General features: G+C 42.2%; 1 protein-coding gene across 3 annotated transcripts; it reads right to left on the minus strand.

Moving 5' to 3' along the window:
- Positions 1 to 67: 67 nt before the first annotated feature.
- On the minus strand, positions 68 to 23282 carry LOC145544979 (activator of 90 kDa heat shock protein ATPase homolog 2). Of its 3 annotated transcripts, none has more exons than XM_081588476.1 (9): positions 23136 to 23282; positions 21679 to 21869; positions 5484 to 5569; positions 3625 to 3739; positions 2474 to 2562; positions 1628 to 1738; positions 1148 to 1249; positions 536 to 587; positions 68 to 382 (listed from the first exon to the last, which is right to left on the minus strand). In XM_081588476.1, exons 1-9 carry the CDS (start codon positions 23213 to 23215, stop codon positions 210 to 212), a joined length of 999 nt encoding a protein of 332 aa, XP_081444602.1. In that variant the 5' UTR covers positions 23216 to 23282; the 3' UTR covers positions 68 to 209. The 3 variants fall into 3 exon arrangements, with proteins under 3 accessions (XP_081444602.1, XP_081444601.1, XP_081444603.1); XM_081588475.1 differs by having other exon boundaries at positions 1628 to 1744; XM_081588477.1 differs by lacking the exon at positions 1148 to 1249 and having other exon boundaries at positions 1628 to 1744; positions 23136 to 23273.
- Positions 23283 to 24351: the final 1069 nt, after the last annotated feature.

Consider the following 24351-nt stretch of genomic DNA (forward strand, 5'->3'; position numbering starts at 1 on the left):
CTAATTTCACATTGCTTGCTTTTAGCTCAGTGCAGAGTCTAGTCATAGTAAATAAAGATTCAAACAGTGCTTTCAATTCTGTATTAGTTCGTGGATTTCATCTAGTATAAATTAGAGTATATATTTTTTAAAGGAACAATAGAGGAAGAGGTAAACATGATACTTTCTGCTTACAAAAAGTAATGCCCTTATAAAATCTTCGAACTAACTCAACCATTTAGGGTGGTCAGCTGCAGTAAACCTTTTATTTCTTCAAAATGCTGCTTCTGCCAACAAAATTTCATGTTCTCTTTTTCACAGATAGGAACTCCTTTACAGTCCAATTGTAATTCCGTTTGCTCTAGCGTAGGCACAAAATTCAGTGCAACTATTGCATAGTGTTCTGGAAGAAAAAAAGGAACGTTCATTACAAAAAAGGAAAGTTTATTACTGTACTATGAAAAGAATTTATCCATACAGTACCACTATTTGCTTTTCATAGTAGGGGGTAGAATACTTGAAGTGTTTTTGGACTTAAATGGTGCTAATAACATACCTTCTGGCCAGTTCCTAAATCTCCATTTCATGACGATCTTTTTATTTGTTAACTGAAAACAAAGGGGAAATTCCACTGAAAACATCTTTTAAAACTTTGTACAATACTACAACAAAGAAAAACACCAAATCCTTTCATGAAAGCCCCTATGGGAGAAATACGAGAAGTAATCAATGAACATACACTCCCAACTTGGTTTATATGCCAGCACCATTGAGGATTCAATGGCCTTAGTGCCAAAATGTAACAGCAATAACACCAGACAGAAGTGTGGTAGCCAGTACAGAGCTGCTGTCAACAGGAAGGCAGCTGACATTTGGCAACACACATACTAGTGGCAGAGACCTGAAACTTCTAGACCCAAGAGTTGGGGGGAACTGTACTTGCATCTTCTAAAAGTCATAAACAGTGGCACAACTGCTGTGAAACTAAGGTTTCATCTTTATTATTACTTAGTAAATATAAATTTTTCATTTGCCCCATAACCAACTTTATAAAGCGCTCAAGTTTCTGTGAGCTCAGATAAAAACCGAAGCACTTTTAAAAACAGCATGAATAAAGCATTTTAACTGAAGAGTCTAGCTTACTTTCCTTTAACCTAAGATTACTTACCAGTTCTGTATATTCACCGGTGATGTTTCCATCAAACATTTGGAACTTCCCTCCCTTTTCAGCTTCTAATACAGCGGGAGATTTAGAAAATTTTTGCACCAACTAACCAAGCAAAACATACAATACACATGTTATTCTGGCATGTGCTGTCATGTTTTCAACCTAAATGTATAACATAACAGTTACTGTGGTTGGGTTTGTTTTTAATTGTGAAAACATAGCTTTTAATTACAGCCTCAGTAGATTGTTCCAAATCTCAATGCTGGCAAACTTCCCCACCCCGGCTCCCAAACACCCATCTTTTCTGCCCTCAAATCCTTAGGATAGCTTACCCCTCTCCTCGAGCTATCCTAAAGATTACTAGATCCCTTCAATCAGAAAAACATAGTCATGTAGGAAACCAAAAACCAGCTTCAGTTCTTAATGGCATATTCTCTCCCAGTCAGCATTTCTGATTCCAGATACTGCGATGTTACTTACATCTTTCACAGTGAAGATTCTGTACAGCTGCTCAATAGCTGTGTCAAAGAGTTCCGTCATGTGCAGAGCCACAGTGGGAATCCTTACACCCAGTGCCACCGGAGAGGAGGTCTGAATCTCAAAAGAAAAGGTTCCAAAGCATAATGAGCATGACAAGAGATTCTAGAAATTCACTTTTACAGTCTCAGTTAAATACCACAATGTCCCAAACATTATCCTTCCATAAAAAGCCTTTTTAAGCACCACCAATTCTAGTCTTTATTTTGGAAACAGTTTCTTTGCTCTGTTCCACCTCCAGACTAGGGCTTCACAGCCCAAATCCTACTTGGATATGTAACTATGGCCCAGGGGACATAAAGATAAGCAGGTGAAGGACACAGCACTTAAGGCCAAAAGGTGTCAAACTTCCCATCATCATAGTCCCAAGAACAAGATCTAAAACCAATCCTCCAAAAGCGGAGAGATGCTCCTTCCATTGTGGTATGTGAACTTCAAAGTCACCTTTGTGACTTTGTAGTGTAACGACTACAAAACAGCACTGTCCTGAACTAAATTCAATATTTAACAAAAAGGCTAGTTTATACAATCCCTTCCATCAAGGATGAAAGTCTCATTTCATCATTTCCCCCCAAAATGGCAGGAGATGCAAGGGTGGATTAACTGGCTCTCCTCAATATCTTGTATAGTCCTCCATCGTCACAGGCTCTTGAAGCTTTGAAGCCTTTGAGCCTGGCGGGCTACAGCCCGTGGGGTCGCACAGAGTAGGACATGACGGAGCTTGCACGCATGCACACACTAAGCACCTCCTTTCCCCCCTCCCTACATATCGTCCACCAGAGGTCACACCTGCAAGGTATTCTCAGTCAGTTTCCTTTTAACTGTCAATTCCTGGGCTGCCATAGCTTTGGTTGGTAAAATCATTCCCATTGTAAATTCTATAAAGGAAACATATGAGCAATGACTTTAATAAAGCAACTTTTCCCTTCCAGCACAAATAGGCAGAAAACTGAAAACAGTATATAAGAATATAAAGAAACACATTTATAGAAAGAATTCCTATAGCATTTTGAGAATTTCAAGACCATTCTGTATCTCTACATATAAAACTAATCATTAACATGAGTTCTGCAGCAACAAATGTCTTTTATCCTTTTCTTTTTACTGAATGCCTCACTTTTACCTAGTTCTTGACAAAAATAGCATTTTCAAATGCTGTTTTCCAAAAAGCTCCACTTTATACACTTTACTAATAGCTTTATGACCGTCACTTACTATCAAAACCAGACACTTGGCTCACCGCTTCACCACCACCACCTCACAAAGCTTGGTCTCCATTCGAGCCTGTGGCAGCAGCATGTGTGATCTCGCAAGAAAAGTAAACCCCAAACCCATCTATGCCAACACTGAGATACTCAGCAGAGTCCAAGGATGAGGTGCAGACATACAAGCCCTGCTGGCTATTTTACCTGGCAGGGAGCTTCTCTAATTTAGCAAAGAAGACAACCTCAGTTCCACTCAGTGCAGGGATTATCTGAGTAAGTTTCCAGCTACACCTGTAATACCTATAGTCACTTTCATTCACTCATTCAACAAAGATTTATTAAGCATCTACTATATATATCAGGCATTGTGCTAGACGTTAGAGACACAGCAGTAAACAGGACAGAGTCCTTCCATGCCCTCATGAAGCTTATACTCTAGCAGGGAAGACAGACATTAGATAATTATAAAAACAACTGATTAAATAATTATCATTCCAGAAACTCAACAATTCTGTAGGCAAAATGGTTCATGCTGTATAGAATACTGATAAGCACTAATTATGGTCTAATTCATGACTAGATCTCAACCTCCAGACTACAATTTATTGTGTAGCATAAAGAGCTGTCTCTGGAACCTGGGACATTGGCCTAACCTGGGAATCCAGACTACAATGCAGAGCATTATTTGGGTAAATGGAAAAGGGACCCTCTAGTTCACAAGGATGCCTTCTTTACCCGTCTTAAGTGCCTTCAGGTAATCTCCAAGGGCTTCCCTGACCTTGGCGGTGCCTGCAGTTTTCATAAGATCCTTCAGAATATCCCCATCTCCTTTCTTTTTACTCACGTTCACCTACAAATCAGAAAAATACAAACCAAAGAAAAATCTGGTTTGACGTATTCTTACAATACTGGGACAAATGGATGAGGAAACTGTGATGGCAAGGGAAGGGAAAGAAGTGATGTAAGAGAGAGAGACGTGACAGGTTTTTTCATATAGTTTGAGAAGATGTAAGAGTTTTTTAATCAAGTGTCTACTGCAACTGGTAGCCAAAACTTGAAGGGACTTCTTAGAATGTGAACTCCTAATCTGCATATATTTTATGTGTGTATGTATCATACTGATGAGGTAGTCCATGGTGTTCAGAGTCTAGAAACGTGCTGTTCAATATAGCAGCTGCTTGGCCACATGTGGCTACTGAGCACCCACTGAGATGCGTTCAAAGTGTAAAATTACACACATACACCAGACTTTAACGACTTAGCACCAAAGGAATAAAAAATAATCTCATGAATAACCTTGATACTAATTACATGTTAAAATGGTATTTTTATATTTTGGGTAAAATAAAAAGTATTAAAACTAATTTTACATGTTTCTTTTAAATATTTCTAAAACAGCTGCTAGAAAATTTTAAGTTCTTTATATGGCTTGCATTATGTATCTATTGAACAGTGCTTGTCTAGAGTCCCAAATTCAGTTAATTAGGAAAATCAGGTTCCCACATATCCTGGTCTTGGGCTACACTTTTTTTTTTTTTGGCAAGGAGGAGAGTTGGGATAGAGAGGAAGAGGGGGAGGAAAGAAGGCAAGGCTAGGACAGGAGGAGAGAGGAGGAAACGGGGAGAGGGAAACATCAAAATGCTGCTCTGGGGTGCCTCTGGTATTCTCAGAAAGAAGAGGTATTGGTTTGAAACTCTCTTCACATCCCTGTGATTCAGTTGAGGTGGGCCTGCTCCCCGGGCCCAGTTCTACATTAGTTTGTTCTGCAGTACTACCAAGGGCTGAATCGAAAAGACCAACTTAATATGCTGCTAAAACACTTCTGAGCTGATGGATGTGGACAGAGCAAAGTCAAGTCACAGGCCCTGAGTACACTGACCACACATTTGAAGCTACCACTTTTAGGGCAGTTCATAGCCTTTAAGAAAGGCAACTCCTGGTAGTTCAGTGTATCTTACTATCCTGAAAGCCTTCACACTAAATATGTTCACAAATCAACAAAGACCCTGTCAGACTGTCATCTGGAAAATACAGCTATCATACAAAAGGTCTTGCCCCACAACCAAGCTTTTATCTTACAAGTGGACACTAACTGCAAACCAAGCATGGGAGTCACATAGGCTCTCTCCCCTCCCCCCGACGACGAGAAGAGCCAGTCAAAACCAACACGCATACTAACTTATGTCCAAAAAAATGTGATACAACCAAGGGAGATCATGGCGAAAAGCCGAGAATTTTCACTATTAAAGGGAAAGAGTAAAGACGCAGAGGAGGAGATACAAAATCCCATTCACCAAGCTGTGCACGATACCTGAGCACTTCCCAGTATACAGTTACATGCATCTGATGACACCTTTGAAAGGTGATGAGGAGGCCATGGAGGGTGCAGTCCATGGCTTCCCAGGCATGCCCTTCCTACCACATCACTCTGCCCACACCCCACCCCACCTCCCCACAGCACAGCTTCCTTCTCAGCAAACAAGCACTTCACTGCTCACCAGAACTACCGCACAGGCACAGGTTTTCAACTGCCCAATATGTATAGCAGAAACTTGATTTAAAAACAAAGGAAAGAATTCCATCAGATACCTCACCTCAGTGTCATCTACTTCATTTTCTTCAGACAGGCTGGGTATTTCAATCAACCCCTTGTGCTTCGCACCAGATTCTCTAATGATACCTAAAATGAGCAAAATGTGTTCTGTCAATTACAAAGTAACAACTAGTTTATGTAAAACTGCCCTGCCTAACTGAACAGCCTACCCTCACAGGGCGCAGCCTTCCCCCACAAACGCCCATCATATGCATGTCCAAACCGACCCTGCTCTCCTGGCCCACATCAGAGGTTAAGTGCCTAAGAAAGCTGGGCGGGGGGCAATTGAAGTGCAGACAAGGGATTTCCCTGGTGGTCCTGTGGTTAAAAATCGGTGCTTCCACTGCAGGGGGAAAGGGCTTGGTCCCTGGTCTGGGACCTAAGATCCCATGGGCCACATGGCACGGCCAGAAAATTAAAAAAAGAACAGTGCCATTATTAGACTTTTTTTTTTTAAGTGCACATGAAATCAGGGTCCACATGGAAGCATGGGAGTGAAGTAGGTCTGTTAACCAGTGTTTCTTTTTTCATCCCCCAATATTCTTTACCAAGTCAAAGCATGATAAAGGACTATCCTGAAGAAAAGTCACAAAAGGCACAGGAAGGCAAAAAGGGACACTGAGTTCTGATCACAGAAAGAGGGAAGGGAAGGGAGGTGGGGAAGTCTGTGTGGACTCCCCCATGCAGCTAATGTCTTTCAACACCGGGTGTTGACTTCAGTGACATCAAGACAGTGACACAGGTCATTCCCAACTTCAGCCCCCCTCACAAGAAGAGCAACTAGCACCTACGCAGGGACAAGACACCACTGTGAAAATCCCAAACCCAGAGGTGAGGCTGATGCATGCTTCTGGACCAGAGACAGAAGAGGACTGCAGCAGAGGGTACGAGGAGTGCTGACGCTCTGACCAAACTGGCCCCTGAGGCCAGCACAGAGTCCCCCGGAGAGGCCCCCACTGCAGGTTTTCAGCAGCAAAGAGAGCAGGCTCCGCGGCATCGTTGGATGCTTCCTCGGAGGCCAACAGGGGTCTCAACATGCGGAAGCCACAGGGACTCGGGCTTTCAGCAGCCACTGCTCAAACCTGGATGGACCCTGTTCCTGCTTGAGGCAGTTCACGAGCAGAGCTCAGCTGGCAATTCTGCTTGATGTGGGTCCCCACGCGACAGGCCAAGGCCAGCTGGGGAGTCTCACAAAGGTGGGGAAGCAAATTCACAGCTCCACTCAACTGCTGAGTGTGGCTTCCCAGCCTGACCGTCCAGGAAGTTGGACCAGAGGACCCGGGCAGCCCTGGAGCCCATCCACACAGCCCCCTTGGGCAGGGAGCTGCACCAGCAGTCTTGCCCGACTACAGAGTACAGCCTCCGGCCCTGTGTAGCCAGGGAGCCTGAACAGTGACCCCAAGTGGCCTCGGAGTGGAGCCTACAGCCCTGCTCAATTGCTTAACACAGCTTGGGGCCTTGTCCAGACAAGAAGCTCAGCAGTGACCCTACCCCACAGAGAACAGCCTCTAGCCCCTCAACTGCAGGAAACAGGTGAAAGCCTCTCTTGACCAGAGAGCCCAGCATACCCAGCGGCCTATGGATGGTGAAGCCAAGCCTGCAGCCCTGCCCAACTTCAAGGCACAATCTGTGTCTCCATCTGATCACAGAACACAATGGAGGTTAAGGTCCTACCAAGAACTCTGCCTGCAGTTCTGCCTGAACAGAGTCCACCCAGGAGCACCAGCTGTCAGGGAGCAGAGCCTGAGACCCCACTCAACCAGGAGTGATGGCAGAGCCCAGCTCAGAACCCTGCCCAAGCATGGAACCCAACCAGTGGCACCACCCTGCCAAGGAACACAGCCAGTGATTCTGCCTGACCAGAGGTAACTGCAGAGCACAGCTAATGCCCCATGTAACCGTGGAGCACAGCCAGCAACCCTGCCTGGTCCAGGAGCCCACTGAGCAGCCCTGCTTGAACATGGAGTAAGTTGACTCACCCAACCATAAAGGCCAGCCATTGGTAACCCGCCAACCCGACCTCAGAGCACACTCAACTGGAGACCCTGGCAGCAAGTCTTGCCCACCCATGGACATTACAAGCTGATACATCCAATGCTGCTGCTGCTGCTAAGTCACTTCAGTCATGTCCGACTCTGTGCGACCCCACAGATGGCAGCCCACCAGGCTCCCCAGTCCCTGGGATTCTCCAGGCAAGAACGCTGGAGTGGGTTGCCATTTCCTTCTCCAACGCATGAAGGTGAAAAGTGAAAGTGAAGTCGCTCAGTCATGTCCGACTCTTTGCGACCCCATGGACTGCAGCCTACCAGGCTCCTCCGTCCATGGGATTTTCCAGGCAATAGGATTGGAGTGGGGTGCCATCGCCTTCTCCGGTAAAACATAGAAGAAGAGACCAATTACTTACACATGCAGCTACTAATGCAAAGAAACAACGTTCAAGAAAAAAAACATGCAAACATGAGAACACCAAAAGAACCTAATAAAGCTCCATAACTGACCCTAAATAAATGGAGATGCATGAACTATATGACCTGGAATTCATAATAAATCTGAATTCAAAGAATTCAGCGAACTACAAGAACACACAGACAACTAAACAAAATTAGGAAAACAATGCATGAAGAAAACAAGTTAAAAAAAGAAACAGAAAGTGTTAAAAAAAAAAAAAAAAAGCCCACAAACAGTTGGAGCAAAAGAATACAATGACTCTACTGAAGAATTCAATAGAGAGCTTCCACAGCTAACTTGACCTAGTAGAAGAAAACAATGAGTACACTAGAATATGGGTTATTCGAAATTATCCAGTCAAAGAAACAAACAAAAAGAAAGAAAAAGAGTGAAGAAAGAACAGAAGACTCATGTGATACCATCAAATGAAACAATATGTTCATTATGGAAGTTCCAGAAGGAGAGAAAGAAAGGGCCAGAAAGTCTATTTAAAACAATAATGGTTGAAAACTTCCCAAACCTGGGAAGAGAAATGCACATCCAGATTCATAAGGCCCAATGGTCCCCCAAGTAGGCTGAACTCAAAAAAAAAAAAAAAAAGCTACATCAAGACACATAAGAATTGGACTGTCAGAAGTCAAAAACAAAAAATTTTGAAAGCAGGAGAAAAGGGACTCTTCACAAACAAGGGAGCTTCCATAAGGCTACAGGTAGATTTCACAGGAGGAACTTGACAGGCCAGCAGTGGGATGATATACTCAAAATACTAAAAGAAACAGTATGTCAACCAAGAACACTACACCCAGAAAAGCTTCCTTTCAGAAGTAAAAGAGAGACAAAGATATTCCCAAACAAATAAAAGCTCATGGAGACTCAATGTCACTAAACCTGCCTTACAAGAGATGCTAAAGAACATTCATCAAGCTGAAATAAAAGGATGCTAGTTAGCATGATAAAAACATGAATGTGTAAAACTCATTGGTAACGGTAAATATACAGTCAAAATCAGATTATCTAAAATTGCAATGGTAATATGTAGTTCTCTTACAAGTCTGCATTAAAAGTTAAAAAACAAATGTACTTAAATAACCATAACTATGAGAATTTAACTATAACTATGAAAACTTCTACAATGTAAAAATATGTAAACTGTAGCATCAACAACCTAAAATGTGAAAGGTGAAGAAGTATAAATTTCTGTACGCTACCAAAATTAAGTTATCAGTTTAAATAGGATGTTATAAATAAATATATTTTATATACACCTCCAGATAACCACAAAGGAAAAACCACAAAAGATTATGATAAGAGTCAAAACATATCACCTCAAAAAAGTATCAAAGGACTATGGAGCAGGCAAGAGAGGTGTAAGTCCTTACCTATCAATAGTTACTTTAAAAATAAACAGATTAAATTCCTCAATCAAAAGGCACAGAATGGCTGAATAGATTAAAAAATCAATATCCAACAACATGACAGTCTCTCTACAATAGACAGTCTCTCTACAAGACTCACGTTAGCTTTAAGGGTACACATAAACCAAGAGCAGAGGGTGGAAAAAGAAATTTCAAGCAAATGTTAACCAAAAGAAAGTAGAAGTAGCTATACTTATATTAAACAAATAGACTTTCAGCTAAAATGATCAAAAGAAAGAAGGTCATTATATAAAGCAAAGGTGTCAATTCATCAACGATAACGACAATTATATTTAAGCATCCAATAGCACCTAAATAAGGCAATTACTAACAACTTATAAGGAGAAATAAACAGCAATACAATAATAGTTGGGGTCATTAATACCCTACTCTCAACAATGGATATACAGCATCCAGACAGAAAACCAGTAAGGAAATACCAGATCTGAACACTACAGACCAAATATACTAACAAACATATACTGAACAGTTCATCAAACAGCAACAGAATATGCATTTTTCTCAGGCACTCACAGAACATTTTCTACAATAAATCATAGGTTAGGCCACAAAACCAGTCTGAACAATTTTTTTAAAGATAAGTTATAACAAATATCTTTTCCAATCAAAATGATATGAAACTAGAAAATTCACAAGTACATGCAAATTAAAATACTCCTGAACAACTAATGGCCTAAAGAAATCAAGGCAACATTTTAATATATCTTGGTACAAATAAAAATGGAAACACAAACACATGAGATGCAGCAAAAGCAGTTCTAAGAGGGAAGTTGGTAGCTGTAAACTCATACAAGAAATAATCTCATATAAAGAGCCTAACTTTACACATCAAGGAACTAGAAAAAGAAGAAAAAAGTAAGCCCAAAGTCAACAGAAGAAAATAAATAACAAGCAATCTACAGATTCAATGCAATGCCTGTTAAAATTCCCACTACATTTTTCACAGAAATAGAACAAAAAATCCTAAAATTTGTATGGAACTACAAAGACCCCAAATAGCCTAAGCAATCTTGAGAAACAACAAAGCTAATGGCATCACACTTCTTGATTTCAAACTATATTATAAAGATATAGTAATCAAAACAGTATAGTACTGTCATAAAAACAGGCACATAGCTCAACAGAACGATAATAGAGAATAGAATAGACAGAATAAAGAGCCCAAAAATAAGTCCATGCTTATGTGGTCAATTAAGCTAAGACAACGGAATCAAGAATATACAGTAAGGAAACGACTGTCTCCTCAACAAATGTTGAGAAAACTGGCATCCATAAGCGAAACAATGATACTGGACCACTATCTTATACCGTACACACAAAAAAATTAATCCAAGTGAACCCAAGACTTGAACCGAAGACCTGAAATCAAAAAAAAGAAGTCCTAGAAGAAAACACAGATGATAAGCTCCTGGACACTGGTCTTGGTGATGATTTTTGGACTTAACACCAAAAGCAAAAATAAACAAGGAGGATTAGTCAAACTAAAAAGCTTCTGGACAGCAAAGTAAATAAAGTAAACTTACTGAATGGGAGAAAATATTTGCAAATCATGTAACTGATAAGGGATTAATATCCAAAGAACTTGTAAGACTCAATAACAAAAAACAATCTGGTTAGAAAATCTGAAGAGATGTTTTTCCAAAGAAGACATACATACAAATTCCTCTGAGACAACATTAGACGCACCAATATTCACATTGCTGGGGTCCTAGAAGGAGAACAGAGAGAGAAAGGACCTGAGAAAATATCTGAAGAGGTAACAGCTGAAAACTTCCCAAACATGGAAAAGGAAACATGTTTGTCAACCAAGTCCGGGAAGCACAGAGAGTCCCAGGCAGGATAAAACCTGAGGAAGACCCTGAGACACATAATAATCAAACTGACAAAAATGAAAGACAGAGATAAAATATTAAAAGCAACAAGGGAAAAATGACAAATAATATACAAGAGAACTCCTGATTTCTCAACAGAAACTCTACAAGCCAGAAGGGAACAGCATGATATATTTAAATTGATGAAAGGGAAGAACTTACAACCAAAAATACTCTACCCAGCAAGATTCTCATTTCACTTTGATGGAGAAATCAAAAGCTTTATAGCCAAGTAAAAGTTCAGAGAATTCTGCATTACCAAACCAGCTTTACAACAATTGTTAAAGGAACTTCTCTATGCAGGAAACCCAAGAAAAGGAAAAGACCTACAGAAAATAGAAAGTGAAAGAAAGAAAGTGAAGTCTCTCAGCTGTGTACGACTCTTTGCGACCCCATGGAGTATAGCCTACTAGGCTCCTCTGTCCATGGAATTTTCCAGGCAAGGATACTGGAGTGAGTTGCCATTTCCTTCTCCAGGGGAGCTTTCCAACCCAGGGATTGAACCTGGGTCTCCCACATTGCAGGCAGACGCTTTACCATCTGAGTCACCAGGGAAGCCCCAACCCAAAACAATTAAGAAAATGGTAATAGGATCATACATATCTATAATTACCTTACATATAAATAAATTAAATACACCAACCTAAAGACATAGACTGTCTGGGTGGATGAAGACATGTGCATGTATTTCGCTTACCACATCATCCTGCTTGACTATGTAATTATTTTATACCGTTAGGTTAATCATGTTCCCATTATGGCTTGCAATTATAATGATCTTCTATATTTTGTCTGATTGCTTTTGGCCATTGATTGTGAAAACTGATAAACACTTTTACTACTGTGATTTATTTATTTATTTAGTTTCACTTTTTCTATTTCATATTCAGTGTTCTCATTCCATTCAGTTTGTTTTTCAATTTCTCCATCTCCTTTTCTATCTTGCTCAAGCCTTTATCAAGCACAGTAAAAAAACTTTTGTATACCTATACATAAATAATATGCATATATTTTAGAAAACTTATAAGAATTTCTGCCTAACTAAAAAATTTATGACACTTTGATTCCACTTGTTTGACTTAGTAGGAACAGAATGCTAGATTTCTAATTAAAAACAATAGCTATTCAACAAGCAACAAAGGTTTACTGTATAGTACAGGGAACTATAGTCAGTAACATATAATAACCTATAATGGAAAGTAATTTCAAAAATAATGTATGTGTATTTATGTGTAACTGAATCACCTTGCTATGCATCTGAAACACTGTAAGTCAACTATACGTCAACAAAATACACATATTAAGGAAAAAAAGACATACAAATGGCCAACAGGTACATGAAATTGTGCTCAATAATGATCATCAGGGAATTATGACTTCAAACCTGTTATACCGTCTGTTATTAAAAAGGGGAGAAATAATAAGTGTTGGCAAGGATGTGGAAAAAAAGGAACCCTTGTGCACTGTTGGCAGAAATGTAAACTGGTGTAACCACTATGGAAAACAGAATGAAGGTTCCTCCAAAAATTAAAAATAGAACTACCATATGATCCAGCAATTTGACTTCTCAGTATATACCCAAAGGAAACAAAAACACTAATCCAAAAAGATTCCTGCATCCCAGTGTTCACTGTAGTATTATTTACAACAGTGAAGACATGGAAGCAACCTAAGTGTCCACCAATAGATGCATGGATAAAGAAAATGTAGTATATACACACAACAGAATATTATTTAGCTATAAAAAAGAAAAAAAATTTGCCATTTGCAGCAATCTGGATGGAACTTGAAGGCATTAAGTAAAATAAGCAAAAGAAAAATAAATACTATTTGATCTCACCTATATGTGGAATCTAAAAGAAAACAAAAAAGTTGTAGATACAGAGACCAGATCAGTGATTGCAGGAAACAGGGAGTGGCAGAATGGGTAAAATGGGTGAATGTGGTCAAAAGTACAAATTTCCAGCTACAAAAAATAAGTCATAGAGATGGAATACACAGTGTGGGAACTATAATAAGACTATTTTGCATATTTGAAAGGCAAATCCTAAGAATTCTAAGAAAAAAAAAAAACTTGGAACTGTATGGTGATAAATATTAACTAGACTTACTGTGGTCACCATTTCTTGATGTGTACAAATATAAAGTCATTACAACCCCAAATGAATATAATATTATTTGTCAATTATATCTCAATAAAAAAGGGAATAAAGATTAGAGCAGAAATAAATGAAACAGAGAATAAGAAAACAATGGAAAAGATTAATAAAGAGCTGGTTCTTTGAAAAGACAAAAATATTGACAAAACTTTAGCTACACTAACCAAGGGGAGAAAAAGAGGGCTCAAATAAAATTAAAAATGAAAGATGAGACGTTACAACTGATACCACACAAATACAAAGGATGATAAGAGACCACTGTTAACAATTAAATGCTGTAAAACTGGACAACCTAAAAGAAATGGATAAATTCCTAGAAATATATTTCCTACCAAGCCTGAAGCATTCAGGACTAGAAAGTCTGAACAGACCAATTACAATTAAGAAAACTAAATCAGTAATCAAAAAAAACTCCAACAAAGAAAAGCCCAGGACCAGATGATTTCACTGGAGAATTCTACCAAACATTTAAACAGCTAACATCAATCCTTTTCAAATTCTTCCCAACAACTGAAGAGTGGAAACATTCTCAGACTCATTTTAGGAGGCTAGTATTACCAGGATACCAAAGCCAGTTAAGGATGCTACAAGAAAAAATTACACACAAATATCCCTCATAAATAGAGATGCAAAAATTCTTAACAAAATACTGGCAAATTGACTTCAACAGCACATTAAAAGGATCATATACTATGATCAAATGCAATTAATCCTGGAATGCAAGGATGGTTTAATGCCCAAGTCAAATCATGCATCACATTAAAGATCATATGATAAAGATCATATGATCATCTCAATGCATGCAGAAAAAGCTTTTGAGAAAATTCAATGGCCTCTGATAATAAGAACTACCAATAAACTGGGTATAACAGAAACATATCTCTGTTATAATAAAGACAATATAGGTAACAACCCCACAGCTGACATTATACTCATCATGTGAAATACTGGAAGCTTTTCCTCTAATATCAGGAATAAGGCAAGGGTACCCACTTTTACCACTCCTACTGAATAGTATTGGAAGTCCTAGCCAGAGCAAACAAGCAAGAAAAATAAATAAAAGCATCCAAATTGGAAAGGAAAAGGTAAGATTACTTCTATTTGTGTAGGACATGATCATATATACAAAAAAATCCAAGAGACTGTTAGAATAAATAAACTCAGTAAAGCTTCAGAATACAAAATCAACATAAAAAAATCAGTTGCTTTTCTATGCACTAACTTAAGGAACTATCTGAAAAAGAAATAAAGTAAATACTCCATTTACAATAGCATAAAAAATGGGATAATACTTAGGAATAAATTTATCTAGGAGGTAAAAGATCTGTAGATGGAAAACTGTAAGACAATGATGAAAGATAAACCATGTTCATGTCTTGAAAGAATACTGTTAAAATGTTCCCACTACACAAAGGCATCTGTACATTCAATGCAAATCTCTATCAAGATTCCAGTGGCATTTACAGAATTAGAAAAAACAATCCTAAAATTCACACAGAATCAGAAAATACTCTTGATAGTCAAAGCAATCCTGAGAAAGAAAAAAGCTGGAGACATCACAATTCCTGATTTCAAAGTTTACTACAAAGCAGTAGTGGTAAAACATTACGGTACTGGCATAAAAAAAGACACACACCAATGGACAAGAATCAGGGACCAGAAATAAACCCTTGCACCAGGGTCAGTTAATATACGACATGGGCAACAAAACTACTCCGTGGCGAGAAGCCTCTGTCTTCAGTGAACGGTGCTGGGAAAACGGAATATTCACTTGAAAAGGATGAAAATGAACCCCTATCTTACACCATATGTAAAAATTAACTTGAAATGCATTAAAAACTTAAGTGAAAGACCTGAATCCATAAAACTCCTAGGGAAAAACAGGGAAAAAGCTCCTTGATGTCAGTCTTGCAATGATTTTTGGATATGATACCAAAAGCACAAATAACAAAAGCAAAAATAAACAAGAGGGACTAGTCAAGCTAAAAAGCTTCTGCATGGTAAAACAAACAACAAACTGAAAGACAGCCAACAGAATGGGAGAAAATAGCTGTAAACTGTATCTGATAAGAAGTTAATATCTACGGAACTCATACAACTCCATAGTAAAAAAAAAAAAAACCCATTAAAATGAGAAAAAGACCTGAATACCTATGAAATAAAATATTCAAATGCACAACAGGTATATGAAAAGGTGTCCAATATCGCTAATCATCAGGGAAATATCAATCCAAACCGCAAAGAGATACTGCTGCACCCCTGTTAGAATGGCTACTATCAAAAACCGATAACAACTGCTGATGAGAATGTGGAGAAAAGAGAACCCTCATGCATTACTGGTGGGAAAGTAACCTGGTGCAGCCAACCATGGGAAACAGTAGAAGTTCCTCAAAAAATTAAAAATAGAAATACCATATGATGTAGCAATTCCACTTCTGGATATATAGCCAAAGAAAATGGAATCACTATCTCAAAGAGATATCTTCACCCCAATGTACAAAACGGCATTATTTATGGTAGTCAAGACGTGGAAACCTAAGTGTCCATCCATGGATGAATGAATGAAGAGAACATGACATATTTACACAATGGAATGTTATTCAGCCACAAAAAAGAAGGGAAATCTTGCCATTTGTGACAACATGGATGGACCTTGAGGGCATTATGCTAAGTGAAATAAGTCAGAGAAAATCAAATACTGTATGATCTCATTTATATGTGTAATCTAGACAAACCAAACTCATAGAAACTGAGTAGACTGGTGTTTGCAAGGTGGGGGAGGGAAGGGCAGTGAAGGTGGTCAAAAGATACAAACTGTACAAACTTCAGCTTATTTGATGAGTAAGTTCTGAGGACAGTAATGTGCAGCATGGTGAGCAGTACAGTATTATTCACTTGAAAACTGCTAAGAGCAGATCTTAAAGGTTCTCAACATACACACAAAGAAAACTACAACTGTATGAGCTGATGGATGTTTTAACTAACCTTACTGTAGAATCATTTTGCAATATATGCATATACTAAATCATCACACTGTACACTTTTCCCTCATACAATGTTATAAATCAACTATATCTCAATAAAGCTGAAAAAAGCGAAATTTAATATAACTAAAATTTAATTAAAACAACAAAAAAAAGCAAGACCAGAGTACTGCCTCCTCCCCAGCGGGTCCCACTAGGCACCTCTAGGACTCACTACTAGAAAAGAAAGCACGTGGGGTCAGGGAAGCACTGGTGTGCCTGCCCTCTGGCTCCTGCCAGGGACTTATCCTGCAAAGGAGCTGGTTGCTGCTTTGAGCTAAGGGAGATGGAAGAGACACAAGATCAAAAGCTTCCTTGGGGCTCTCAGAGTCCTGTCTTGGGGAGCTGGAATGTATAAGGAATCAGACTCTGCTATGATCCAGCCAGCAGGAGCCACTGAGGCAGCAACTGATAGGCAACTTCCAGCCAGAATATTCCAAGGCAGGAGTTGGGCTGTTTTTGATGCTCACTAAACACCTCCCTGGGCTCTGGCCTGGCTCAAGTCAGCAAGACAGTCACTAGGACAGAGGCCCAAGGCCACTAAATGGGCAGCTCTCAAGAATGGAGACGACTCGGGCTGAGGCCCAAACTTTAACACAGCACAATCCTCCAGAACCAAATCTTACCCTTGCTCCTCGTTTTTTCAACAAGGATTTACTGAATATAGGCTGTCTACCCAGCAAGGAAACTAGGCCATGCCGTGTGGGGCCACCCAAGACAGTCAGGGCATGGTGGAAAGGTCTGACAGAATGCGGTCCACTGGAGAGGGAAATGGCAAACTGATCAGCATTCTTGCCTTGAGAACCCCATGAACAGTATGAAAAGGCAAAAAGATAGGACACTGAAAGATGAACTCCCCAGGTCAGTAGGTGCCCAATATGATACTGGAGATCAGTAGAGAAATAAGAAAGAATGAAGGGATGGAGCCAAAGCAAAAACAACACCCGGTTGTGGATGTGACTGGTGAGAGAAGCAAGGTCCAATGCTGTAAAGAGCAATATTGCATAGGAATCTGGAATGTTAGGTCCATGAATCAAGGCAAATTGGAAGTGGTCAAACGGGAGATGGCAAGAGTGAACATCAACATTCCAGGAATCAGCAAACTAAAATGGACTGGAATGGGTGAATTTAACTCAGATGACCATTGTATCTACTACTGTGGGCAGGAATCCCTTAGAAGAAATGGAGGAGCCATCATAGTCAACAAAAGAGTACAAAATGCAGTACTTGGAGGCAATCTCAAAAACGACAGAATGATCTCTGTTCGTTTCAAAGGAAAACCATTCGATATCACGGTAATCCAAGTCTATGCCCCTACCAGTAACGCTGAAGAAGCTGAAGTTGAACGGTTCTATGAAGACCTACAAGACCTTCTAGAACTAACACCCAAAAAAGATGTCCTTTTCATTATAGGAGACTGGAATGCAAAAGTAGGAAGTCAGGAAACACCTGGAGTAACAGGCAAATTTGGCCTTGGAGTGCAGAGTGAGGCAGGGCAAAGGCTAATCGAGTTTTGCCAAGAGAACGCACTGGTCATAGCAAATACCCTCTTCCAACAACACACGAGAAGACTCTACACATGGACATCACCAGATGGCTAACACCGAAATCAGACTGATTATATTCTTTGCAGCCAAAGATGGAGAAGCACTATACAATCAGCAAAAACAAGACCAGGAGCTGACTGTGACTCAGATCATGAATTCCTTATTGCCAAATTCAGACTTAAATTGAAGAAAGTGGGGAAAACCACTAAACCATTCAGGTATGACCTAAATCAAATCCCTCATGATTATACAGTGGAAGTGACAAATAGATTTAAGGGACTGGATCTGATAGACAGAGTGCCTGATGAACTATGGACAGAGGTTTGTGACACTGTACAGGAGATAGGGATCAAGACCATTCTCAGGAAAAAGAAATGCAAAAAAGCAAAATGGCTGTCTGAGGAGGCCTTACAAATAGCTGTGAATAGAAGAGAAGTGAAAAACAAAGGAGAAAAGGAAAGATATTCCCATTTGAATGCAGAGTTCCAAAGAATAGCAAGGAGAGATAAGAAAGCCTTTCTCAGTGATCAGTGCAAAGCAATAGAGGAAAACAATAGAATGGGAAAGACTAGAGATCTCTTCGAGAAAATCAGAGACACCAAAGGAACATTTCATGCAAAGATGGGCTCAATAAAGGACAGAAATGATATGGACCTGACAGAAGCAGAAGATATTAAGAAGAGGTGGCAAGAATACACAGAAGGACTGTACAAAAAAAGATCTTCATGACTCAGTTAATCACAACGGTGTGATCACTCACCTAGAGCCAGACATCCTGGAATGTGAAGTCAAGTGGGCCTTAGGAAGCATCACTACAAACGAAGCTAGTGGAGGTGATGGAATTCCAGTTGAGCTATTTCAAATCCTAAAAGATGATGCTGTGAAAGGGCTGCACTCAATATGTCAGCAAATTTGGAAAACTCAGCAGTGGCCACACGACTGGAAAAGGTCAGTTTTCATTCCAATCCCAAAGAAAGGCAATGCCAAAGAATGCTCCAACTACCTCACAATTGCACTCATCTCAGATGCTAGTAAAGTAATGCTCAAAATTCTCCAAGCCAGGCTTCAGCAATACATGAACCGTGAACTTCCAGATGTTCAAGCTGGTTTTAGAAAAGGCAGAGGAACCAGAGATCAAATTGCCAACATCCGCTGGATCACTGAAAAAGCAAGCGAGTTCCAGAAAAATATCTATTTCTGCTTTATTGACTATGCCAAAGCCTTTGACTGTGTGGATCACAATAAACTGTGGAAAATTCTGAAAGAGATGGGAATACCAAACCACCTGATCTGCCTCTTGAGAAACCTGTATGCAGGTCAGGAAGCAACAGTTAGAACTGGACATGGAACAACAGACTGGTTCCAAATAGGCAAAGGAGTATGTCAAGGCTGTATATTGTCACCCTGCTTATTTAACTTATATGCAGAGTACGTCATGAGAAATGCTGGGCTGAAGGAAGCACAAGCTGGAATCAAGATTGCCGCGAGAAATATCAATAACCTCACATATGCAGATGACACCACCCTTATGGCAGAAAGTGAAGAGGAACTAAGGAGCCTCTTGATGAAAGTGAAAGAGAATGAAAAAGTTGGCTTAAAGCTCAACATTCAGAAAACTAAGATCATGACATCTGGTCCCATCACTTCATGGCAAATAGATGGGCAAACAGTGGAAACAGTGAGAGACTTTATTTTTTGGGGTTCCAAAATCACTGCAGATGGTGATTGCAGCCATGAAATTAAAAGACGCTTGTTCCTTGGAAAGAAAGTTATGACCAACCTAGACAGCATATTAAAAAGCAGAGACATTACTTTGCTGACAAAGGTCCGTCTCATCAAGGCTATGGTTTTTCCAGTAGTCATGTATGGATGTGAGCGTTGGACTATAAGGAAAGCTGAGTGCCGAAGAATTGTTGCTTTTGAACCGTAGTGTTGGAAAAGACTCTTGAGATTCAACCAGTCCATCCTAAAGTAGATCAGTCCTGGGTGTTCATTGGAAGGACTGATGTTGAAGCTGAAACTCCAATACTTTGGCCACCTCATGCGAAGAACTGACTCATTTGAAAAGACCCTGATGCTGGGAAAGACTGAGGGCAGGAGGAGAAGGGGACGACAGAGGATGAGAGGTTGGATGGCATCACTGACTCAACGGACATGAGTTTGGGTGGGCTCTGGGAGTTGGTGTTGGACAGGGAGGCCTGGCATGCTGTAGCTCTTGGTGTCGCAAAGAGTCGGACACGACTGAGTGACTGAACTGAACTGAACCAAACCCAGAAAGGAGCTAGGCACCATGGGAGAAATGCATTCATTCAACAAATACACAACCCTTCAGGTAGTAATCTGTAAACAAAACTAATCAGTCCCTGACCCAAAGACTGAAAACAACCAAAATGTCTATCAACTGATGAATAGATAAACAAAATGTGCTACATCTATACAACAGAACATCAGTCAACATGAAAAAGAATGAAATGTGCTATAAGACAGATGAACCTTGAAAATATTATGCCAAATAAAAGCAAGTCACAAAAGACCAAAAACTGTGTGATAACATTCGTAAGAAATGTCCATAATAGGCAAATCTGTGGAGACAGAAAGTAGATCAGTGGTTGCCAAGGACTGGGCGAGTAACAGGTAAATATTTTTGTGGGAGAGATGAAAATGTTCTATAACTGACTGTAGTGATGGCCGCATATTCTGTGAATATACTGAAAACCAGGAAATTGTACACTTTAAACAGGTAAACTGTGTGTTATGTTATTTTTAAAAATCTCTGCTGCAATGAATGGGGAGGAAAGGGGGATCCAGAACAGTAATACTATAACTGCATGTAGTGTGCCAAGTATAAGTGCTTTCAGGAGAAACAAAGCAGAGAAGGGAAACAGTACAAGAAAAGGATCTGATATTTTTATAGAATGGAGACAGGTGACATTTTTATAGAATGTACTCAGGATGCAAACCTGAAGGAGCCAAAGGAGCCAGCATGCAACAACCCAGGGGAAGAGTGGTCCAGGTGGCAGCTCCAGGAAATACTAATGCTCACAAGTGCCTGGCCGACTAAGTCCTGCTGAGAACAACCAACCAACTCAATGGACATGAGTTTGAGCAAATGAGATGGTGAAGGATCTTCTGGCTTGCCTGGCTTGCTGCAGTTCATGGGGTCGCAAAGAGTTGGACATGACTGAGTGACTGAACAACAAGAAGCTCCGAATGCTGGGAGAGAGGGAAGCCCATAGCATGTGCGGCAAGAACTCCACATGTAGTAAGGGTGTCTGCAACCATAAACACCAATTTAGGGGCCCAAGCAGGAGTTCTAAAAATGCCTGTTGGACTTCTCTGGTGGTCCAGTGGATAAGAATCAGCCTGCCAATGAAGGGGACACAGGTTCAATCCTTGGTACAGTAAGAATCCACATGCCAGCTGAACCACTAAGCCTGTGAACCTCGACTACTAAGCCCACGTGCTGCAACTACTGAAACCCATGTGCCTAAGGCCTGCGCTAGGCAAAAAGGGAAGCCACCGCAATGAGAAGCCCATGCATCACAAGGAAGAGTAGCCCCGGCTCGCAGCAACTAGAAAAAGCCCACACACAGGAACAAAGACTCAGTGCAACCAAAAATAAAAATATCTGCTGAATGAATGACTAATGGAGTCAACCAACTCTGCTCCAACACTGCACTCTACCCTACCAGCACCTGGAGGCCCCTGTTACCTTTCCAGCCCAGCTTGATGTTCCACTCATAGAAGAAAATCAGCTTTCCTTTGCGGCTGCTGCAGGAAGCCTCGCCTTCCACCTGCTTCAGCTCACTGATCTCGCAGCGGCCAGCCTCATTCTCCACGGTGATACCCACCAGGAGTTCACGAAGCCTCCCCTTGGACCAGCTAGTGGCATCCCGCTCTGTCCTGCCAGGACCAGAAGAAGGGCAGAGCCATGAATGGACGCCCTTGCTGGTATCCACACGCCCATCCCTGGTCCAGTCCACATCTGCCCAATTCCTCTCATCCATGTGAGAGACCTGCCACCCACAAACTTACAAGCACACTTCTCAGACCAGTTTTCTACCAAACATCTTCTAATTCTCATCAGTGCTTTAAGATATGTTGGGAGGCATGGCTTACTTGGGAGAAAGGAGGTCTAGAAATTTCACCTGTTGGAAATGGAGGGGCAAAGCCTGGGCCACATGAAAAAGTAGTTATAACTAAGATAATTTTTATCGTAATAAGACAAATTATTAAGTGTTTTCACACGTACATTATCTCACACAACCTTCCCAAATAACGTTCCCAATTTAGGGGAGTGAAAATAAGCTGAAAGAAGTCTATTAAGTGTTCATGGTGGCAAGGCTGGGAAAGAAGAGGTCAGCCCTTCCCACCCCCAGGCCAGGATGTGCCCCTACCCCCACCCCGCCCCGGAAAAGGATGCCCTCACAGGCTAAAGCCTTGTTCTGCCCTGGACCTGCCTCAGCATCACCTCGATGGTCCCGAGGTAGCATAGCCTTAGCCTTCAGAGGAAAGGAGCGTAGAACATCATTTCCTGAAAGCTCAAGCGGAAGGGGGAGGGAGGTAGAAATTGGCCCATACTCTAGATGAGATTGAAAAAGGATGAGTAACTAGTTCCAACTTCTAGAAGGCAGGCTCACTAGAGACCCATCAAGTTACATGTGGAGTTCAGATCCAAATTCCTGTTTTCCTGTTCTTTCCACTACAGACGTAAAACAAACACACACAAACTTTGCTGCTTCATTTTAATTCCCCCCATGACTTCAAGGGGCTGGGGCGGAGGGCCACGGGAGGGTAGCTCCTGAGGTCACAGACTGCCAAAGCTGAAGAGGTAAGTCAGGAATGACTGCTACTCCTGGGGCCCAACCCAACTTTCAAACAGCAAAGTCAAGTCCCAGGGCCAACGAGGGTAAGAACCCAGGTCTGCAGGCTCCAAGGGCTCTCCAAGCCCCGAGGCTTAAGACAAGCATCTGCACCTGTGCAGCCCCACAACCCTCCCCGCTCCTCCCGCCTGGGGCTCGCCGCAGCCAGGGGTGCGCCCCGAGACCCGCGGCCGCCCCTCCACCCGGGAACCGGGCGCTCGCTGAGGGTCCCTCCCGTCCCTCCCGGCAGCTTGCGAGCGAGGAGGCCCGCCCGGAAGCCGCGGCCCTGGCCCCCGCCCGGCCGCACCAGTGCCAGTTGTTCACGTTGGTCCCGTCCTCCCGCTCCTCCACGATCCAGCGCGGGTCCCCCTGTCCCCACTTGGCCATGTCAGCGTGGCGGCGCGGCCTCGGCGGCGGTGCGGCTCCGTCGCCGACGTTTCCGGCCGGCGAACCTAGGAGCAGAGCGTTCGCGGCGCCCAGAAAGTGCCAGAAATCCCCGCCCCCTGCGCCAGCCTGCCCCGCCCGCCCCGCTGCGGAGCGCCGGGGGAGAGCGAGCGGGGCCGGAGACGAGGGGCGGGGGCGCGGGGAGGGTCCGAGGGGCGGTGGGCGACTGGGCCCAGGAGGCGGGCGCGCGGGAGGGGGCCGGGCCGGAGGTGGATGCGGCCGGGGAGGGGAGAGGTCACGGCCTGGGAGACCCGGGTCGGGGGCGGCAGCGGCTGCGGGTGGGAGAGCGGTCCGAGCCGCGGCGCTGCGGAGAGGCGACCCAAGAGGCCGGGTGGGGTCGGCGGAGGCTCTGGGCCCCGCCGCGGGACTTGCGAGTGCAGTGGCTGGGGAGGGGGAACCTCCGCCGCCTCCGGAAGGCCGGACGCCTCTCCACGACTCACTATTATTACCGCAGTGATTGCCTCCAGTGTTGGCAGAGAGGGGCGCTGAGCAAGGGGCGCCTGAGAGCAGCCCGGCTGCAGGCGGAAACCGCCCGCGCTGACGGCCTTCGGTCCTCCCGGGGTCACTGCACGAGCACTTGGTTTGCTGTGCGACCAACTGGCCGAGGTCGGAGCGCCCCCTCTTTACACCACAGCTCTGTTGTGTGGAAAGTTCTCAGGAGTTGGTGCCCTGTGGCTCTCCCCTGGACGCCACCTCTCACGCCTTTCCAACACCTGCCCAAGTAGCACGGGCCACCAAGGTCCTCGTTACTTCGGGAATGTTTACATTTTATTCATGTAATGATCCTTTGGAGATGACAAAAGAAGGAGATTGCAAGAGTGTATTATTGCAGCTTGATGCAATTTTACAGAAATTAATCATTCCTGTAACGAATTTCCACCTTCCGGCAATAACTTTGCGTCAACTGTTCGGAAAATGTTGCCGACAGGTCTGAGGATGTTTAGTTAGAAGGCAGAACACGTATGAACGTTGGAAGGCGGCAGGTACTTCTCTTTTCTGCTCCACTGTGATGACCTGTCCTCTCCCTGTGGTCTATTCTCAGAACTGGTGGAGGATATTTTTCTCCATTTGCTTATTGG

The sequence above is a fragment of the Giraffa tippelskirchi genome, chromosome 4, assembly GCF_054371585.1.
Source record: "Giraffa tippelskirchi isolate mGirTip1 chromosome 4, T2T-mGirTip1v1.2.pri, whole genome shotgun sequence".
In the NCBI taxonomy this organism is placed as follows: Eukaryota; Metazoa; Chordata; class Mammalia; order Artiodactyla; family Giraffidae; genus Giraffa; species Giraffa tippelskirchi.